At 44.6% G+C, this 7,002-nt stretch overlaps 1 protein-coding gene across 1 annotated transcript; it reads right to left on the bottom strand.

Moving 5' to 3' along the window:
* Positions 1–4,945: 4,945 nt before the first annotated feature.
* LOC138301720 (zinc finger BED domain-containing protein 5-like) lies at positions 4,946–6,775 on the bottom strand. Its single transcript, XM_069242233.1, has one exon. The coding sequence runs from the start codon at positions 6,773–6,775 to the stop codon at positions 4,946–4,948; it is 1,830 nt and encodes a 609-aa protein (XP_069098334.1).
* Positions 6,776–7,002: the final 227 nt, after the last annotated feature.

The raw sequence follows: 7,002 nt of genomic DNA, 5'->3' as shown, positions 1-7,002 counted from the left end.
TTGATTCCCCTCCAAGGAACCTTGAGGTTCTGTGTAGCCCTCACTGCCAGCATTACTTCCTGCAAAGCAAAGTCTCCGGCCTGCTGCACCAGCAGCATGGGACTCCTCTTCAGATGTACTGAGTGGGCCTCACTGTGACTTCTGTGCCTGCTGCCAGTGGGTTGCCTGTTGGGGCTGCCTCCTCTTCTTGTGACTCTTCCAGCTGCTGAGGGTGACCTGGACTCCCCTCTTTGGGTGAAGTCCTTGGGCCTTGCTTGTCCTCTTCAGCCTTGCAAAACTTTCTTCTCCAAATCTTGCATTTGCCAAGGATTGTTGGCGGTTTTCCAGCACCACTGACTGACTGCATCTCGACCGCTGACGTGGTCAGGGTCCACCTTTGGGTTTCTTCCAGTCTTGGTTGGGTCTTCCACAATCCTTTTCCAAAGTTCTCCTCTTGGTTTTGGGGAAAACCAGTTACTTACCTCTGCTCTCCTAGTCGCTGGGGGTCACTCTGGTACTCACCTCTTGAGGTTCCTAGTTCCTCTAGCTTCCTGCTACTGATTCCACTTCCTTGGGTGAGGGACTGCCTTTCACATTCAACTTTTTTAGTATATGGTTTGGTCCTCTCCTAGGGCCCTCACTGTTTGCTATTGATTTTACCAATGCCCCATGCTTTCTATACTATTTACTGATTGCTAATATGTATATAATAGTGTGTTTACCTATCTCCAGTTGGGGAAAGGCCTATACAGTATTTCAGTATTTGTGTTACTATAATGAAGTACCTTTATTTTTGTAACACTGTGTGGTTCTTTCATGTGTGTAAGTGCTGTGTGAATATAGTGGTATTTTATAAGATTTGCATGTCTCCTAGATACATCTTGGTTGCTCATCCACAGCTACCCCTAGAGAGCCATGGTTCCTAGACACTGCCTACACCTCCCTAATAGGGGATAACTGGACCTGGTATAAAGTAATAAGACTATAGGTGTTCACCACACACCAAGACAGCTTCCTACCAATTGGATTCCCCCAAATTTAAGAGGAAGCTAGATCTTAGTTCTGGAAATGTGCTTTTTGTAATTTGTTTTAAATCTATTCAGTAAGTTTCAAGATTTAAGGCACAGAATGATTTGTATATCTGGAAAGCTGGGTTCGAGGGACTCTTGAGAAAGTCCTGCAGGACAATATACAACGCCATAATTTGCCAAAGGGATGCTTTTTAGCTTGGGCCACCTTGCTCCTGCATGCATGAGCATTCTGATTGGCTGGCAGCAACATGAACAAAAATGTTGTGGCAGCCATTACAGAACTACGGGGGCTTAGTCCCCAGTAATGAAAATGATTTTAAAAACAATAGAAGGTGACAGGATAGGGATACCCTGCCCCCTAGCTGTTATTGGGGGGCTCCCTCTGAGTCCAAAATGTGAAAAAAAGTTTTTTTTCTCACAAAACCATGGTTCTCCCATGAGACTGGGGAAAAAAGCATAAAGGCTTAGAAATCGGGTCTCTAGTTGGCAGCCGGTTTGCACCCTGTCCAAATAGGGACCTTCAGTCTAGTCAGGACAAGGGAGATACCCAATCAGATAATCCCTGCTCACCCGTTTTGTAGCTCGGCATGAGCAATCAGACTTATCTCAGAAGCAATGTCTAAAGCATTTGCACATAACACACAGTAAATAGGGAAAACACTACAAAAGGGCACCACACCAGTTTTAGAAAAATAGCCAATATTTATCTATATGAAACCTGACCAAATATGATAAAAATCCAACATACAGCAATAAATATATGAATTCTGCAAAAGTTACTTAAAAAGACAGTTCCTTGAAGTTGATAGCTCCACCTGGGGCTACTATGGCTGTGTGATCAACAAAACCAACAGTTCAGGCTGGCCATGGCATCATGGGCCAGCTACGTTGTCGGGAAGACCCGCAACAGTACCTTTGGAATTGCAAGGCAATGATATCCAGAGAGCGGCATCGCTGGCGACACGGTATCGGTTTTGGAAGTCGGTTTGGGGGTCGTCAGGAACTTGAAGTCACACGTGTTGTGGATCGAATTTCGGGCTCATGAATTCAGGAGCACTGGCATGAATTGCGTTGGGGCTGCGGTGTGAAGTGGGACGATGTGACGTGCCGTGCCCACAGGCCACGGTGCAGGCAGTGGCTCAGTGATGGCATCCAGAACTGTCGGTGAATCAAGGGTTGCGGTGTGAAGCAGGTCGATGTGATGTGTGGTGTCATCAGGTCACGGTGCAGGCAGCAGCATCGTTGTTGCTGAAGTGCTGTTGTTGGAAGGCCTAAGTCAGGGGTGCGGTGCGGAACGGGCTCTGTGCACCATCCTCGGGTTGCAGTGCAGACAGGGACACCTGGTGACGACACTGGAGTTGATGGTGCTGGCATTGATGGACCAGGGCTGCAGTGCTGGACAGGACTGTGCTTCATGTACCCCACGGGCGGTGTCCACAGGCCACAATGCAGGCAGCGGTGCCAGGTGTGAGAAGGAGCGGTGTCATCGGGAATGCCCAGGCTGCGGTGTGAGCAAGGCGCTGCCGGAGTGTGAGGCCCACAGGTCACGGTGCAAGCATCATCTCAGTGGAGACGTCAAATGGTAGCGATGGTGAGACCAGGGTTGCGGTGCGAAACGGAGCGGGGCAGTGCGGCTCTGTGCGCATCTGCAGGTCATGGCACAGGCCAGTGGCGTCATTGGCAGTGTTTTCTTCCTGAACAGCACAAAACACACAGTTCTCAGTGCTGTAGGCAGATAAAACTGAAGTCTTTGGTTTCCCTGAGACTTCCAACAGCAGGCAAGCTCTACTCCGAGCCCTAGGAGAACTCTTTCAAGCAGGTGTGGGAGGCAGGCCCTCTATGTAGTGTACACAATCAAGTACACTATGCAGAGGGTCCGGGCAACCACATGTTGATTTCCAGAAGTTACAATCAGACCACCTAGTGCTCCAATTTTTAGGTAGCTGGTCGAGCAGTTAAGCTAATCCAGGAGATGTGCTAAGTATTTGCTGTACTCACAAATCTAATCATGCACCACACACACTCAATGAATAACTCAAGACTAGATTTTATAAAAATACTTCAGACTTTTACATGACTTTTAAAAAAAAGATCTTTAGAATACATTAAGTACTTTTCAAGTTATGGCTTTTTGAAGCTTTCTGTGCGTAATTACGCACCATTAGAATCATTGCACAGTCACCTTTAAAATTAAAAATACACTAAAAATCATACAGTTGAGTTACCAGTCTCTTCTCTTGCAAGGTGGCCAGGACAGTCAGTGGGCACCTTATGCCAGAGTCTCAGGCCGCTGCCAGTTCCAGCGGGAGCAGCATTGGAGAGGTTCTTGGCACAGGCACAGGCACAGGGACAGGGCCACCTGGAGGGGCCACTTGGAAAAGGAGCTGTTTTTTAGATTTAAAGATGGTGCCTTGGGGTCCCCTTGGGGCTGTTGGGGTCACAAGGGGTTGGGACCTGGGGCACACAGCAGATCCAGCGATGCAAGGCCCAGGGCGTCCAGGTGCAGGGCAAGTTGAGTCCTTTGGAGCTAGAGGTAAGTCTCTTTGAGGGCTGCTTAAAGGACAACAGGGGCACTCTGGTCGGAGGTCCAGGGTGCTCCTGAAGTCCTTCAACTGAGGCTTCCTCCTTATCCTTCTTCAGCTCTGGGGGAGCTGGTTTTCTGGTTGTCTGATGTCAGCTGACTAGTACCCAGTCTATTGACGTAACTTGGCCACTGGAGGGTGCAGTGGCATCACACACACCCCTCTCCTGCCACCTCCTAATCTAATCAAGGGAGCACCTATTTGTCTGGGTTTGCAGGACGTGAGGGAGGTGCTGGGTTGCTCCAAATGTCCTTCCCTGCCTTTGAAGACCAGCTTGGCCGCCCTCCCCCTTCCTGTTTTTTCATCTGCTGGGGGAAGTTCTTCTCCCACAGGCATATCTCTTTGTGTTCAGCCCATGCTACTTCACACCTCATTGAGGCAGTCTGGCCAGGCGGCCAGAGACTGGCCAATCAGAGCAAAAAACTACAGGGCTGAAGTTGGGAACTTTTTAGGTTTAGTTTAAAACTCTTTACCTGAACAAGTCATATTAAATTCAACAATTGTAAGTTGTGGGATTTATTATAACAATTAAATTGATACCAGACTTGTGTATCTGTCATTGAAGGGGACTTTATAAATTAAAATAAAGTCTCCCCATTCTAGCCTATGATGGCCATTCACTACAATGAGGGAAAAACGAAGATGGCTGTTTTACCTCACCAGGGCTTATAAAACTATTGTTATAAGGTCCCTGCTTATAGTTATATGGCAACCATCCCTAGGGGCACATAGGGCACACCGTAGGGGTGACTTATATGTACAAATAAGGTAGTTTAAGACTTTGGAAGTACTTTTGATTACAATGTTGAATTTGCATTTAACTTTAATTTAAAAGCAGCCAGCAAGGCAGGTCTGCCCTTAAAATGACCCTGGACACCTCAGTAATGCACCTATGGGAGCACTACTTATGCTAGGGTCCCTAAACCCACATGCCATACCATATACTAGGGCAGTGGTTCCCAAACTTTTTCGACCGGCGGCTCCCTTCACCTACATTGGCCATTGCCCGCAGCTCCCCATTATGTTACTTTTTTTTTCGGGTGGGCGATGTAAGCCCAGCCTCAGGAGTACTTCAAATTTTCTCCCTGCAAATAATTGGGATGTAGGCGATGAAGGTATTATCATATTGGTAACAAAATAAAAATACAAGTTGTTTACTTTTTTTTATATTCAGTTAAGTCAGAAACAATACAATATCAAGAGCCAAAATTGTTTCCACGAATTAGCAACCTTTTTTGAACACATGTAAGATTAACCACACAACAAAGTTCTGTAGTAAATGTTTTTTAATTAACAAGAAAAACCAGGGAGTCTGAATGTGAACAAAATAGAAAGGCCTATGTTTGGAAAATCCTAGTGAGATGGATGTGCTTGTTTTTCTTTACAAAGCTCCTCAAATCTTGGTGTTATTTTTGAGATCGCAACACGCATTTCTTTTTCAAGGTGAATTTTTGCCCTATATTTTGACTTTATCACTGCAACTGCTGAAAAACGAGCTTCACAAAGGTAGGAAGTAGCAAACGGGATCAAAACACGCAGGGCAATCTTGCTAATCACTGGGTATTCATCTTGAGTTTGGCACCAAAACTCAAGCAGTGACAGAGACTGGAATTGTACTTTCAATGTTGAGTCACTTGAAATGTCAATGAGCTGTTCTACTTCCTCGTTATTGAAATGCTGAGGTATCTCAGCATTGAAGGGATCTCTCACCCATTTTATTGGCTCCATTTCATCCCCTGGGAAATATTTCTGAAGGTAAAAATGCAGTTGTGACAAATACAGAACAAAAACTGTCCTCAGTTCCTCCTTTAATGCCATCTCATTGTCTTGCAGAAACTTGTCCAATAAAGGAAAACATTTATAGTCACCTTTGCTTACACTGCCTTTCCAAAGGATGACTTTTTTCTTAAACCCTGAAACTTTGTCTGAGAGCTGCAAGATGTTAGTATTATTACCTTGCAAGGACTTATTCAGTGTGTTCAGTTTTTCAAAAAGATCCGAAAGAAAAGCCACTTGTATTAGAAAGTCTGCATCAATAAATTTGTCAGCAAAACAATGTTCATCATCGTGTAGATATGAGTATATTTCATTCCTAAGCTCATACACCCTAAGCAGGGAGTTACCGAGAGACAGCCATCGAGAACTGCTGTAGAACAAGAGGCACGAGTGTTCGGCACCCATGTCTTCACACAGCTTAGCAAAAAATCTTGCTTTCATTGGTCTTGTTTTAATAAAATGTATCACTTTGGTGACTATTTTCAGAATATTATGCAGTTCTTTACTGAGGTTTCCTGCTGCTAGTGCTTCTCTGTGTATTATACAGTGTGTCCAAATAGCATTAGGTGCTTTAGACCGTATGCGAGCTTGAAGTCCTTGGTAGCATCCAGCCATTGAACGACCCCCGTCTGTACAAACTCCAACACATCTCTCCCAGTCAATCTGATTCTGTACCATAAAATCATCCACAACCGCAAACAAATCTTGACCGGTAGTTCCACCTTTCATTTCCTTACAGAACAACAAATCCTCAACTATTTTTTTTTCATTAACAAACCTGACATAGCAAATAAGATGGGTGTCTTTTTGGTTGTCTGTTGCCTCGTCCAGTTGGAGTGCAAAGTCTTTGCCTTTTAAGTTACAGATGAGCTGATCGTTAATATCGTCAGCCATATCGTTTATCCTCCGGCTGATAGTATTATTAGAAAGAGGCACTTTGAGCAGCTGTTTACCAGCATCTTCGCCAAGCATGATGGTTACCATATCAACAGCAGCAGGCAAAATCAGCTCTTCTGCAATTGTGTGTGGTTTTTTATACTGTGCAACACGATAGGCCACTTTATAAGAAGACAAGAGGGCGTTACTGTTAGCTTTGGCTTGTTTTGAGAAAGTGGTCTTTTGTAACTTGGCTTCTGTTAGTTTTCTTTGGAAAAATTCCCTTGGCTTTCCAACCACATTTGGGTGAAGACTTTCAAGATGACGCTTTAGTTTACTTGGAAGCATGGATTCTAAAGCCAAAACTTTTAAACAGATTACACATTGAGGACGCTCCTCATTATTAACCTGTACACATGTGAAACCATAATCTAGATACCTGTCATCATACTTTCTGTACTTGGTTTTTCGCTTCCCATCCTCTTTTTTCTCTGAAGAACCTGAGACTTCACTTTGCTCATGTGAAGGCATTAACAACTATGGTGCAAGGCAAAGTTGTTACCCCCTTAACAACAAACGCAAAAAAACACAAACACAATACTAAAAATCACAGCATACTGCCCAATTACAAACTACAAACCATGTTTACCGCTCGAGCAGCTCCACTACTTATCCACCAACACCACCACCAGAATTCACTTAAAATGTAAGTCTTAAATGAACGGCATTTAGTATTCTAAAATACGCTGCAGTATAAA

This window comes from Pleurodeles waltl, chromosome 6 (genome assembly GCF_031143425.1).
Source record: "Pleurodeles waltl isolate 20211129_DDA chromosome 6, aPleWal1.hap1.20221129, whole genome shotgun sequence".
Taxonomy (NCBI): domain Eukaryota; kingdom Metazoa; phylum Chordata; class Amphibia; order Caudata; family Salamandridae; genus Pleurodeles; species Pleurodeles waltl.
Note: the sequence above shows the minus strand (reverse complement) of the source record. Positions and strands in the feature narration are given on the sequence as shown.

What these genes read in the sequence shown, in the direction of transcription:
- LOC138301720 (XM_069242233.1), bottom strand. Translation starts at nt 6,775, where the DNA reads ATGCCTTCACATGAGCAAAGTGAAGTCTCAGGTTCTTCAGAGAAAAAA.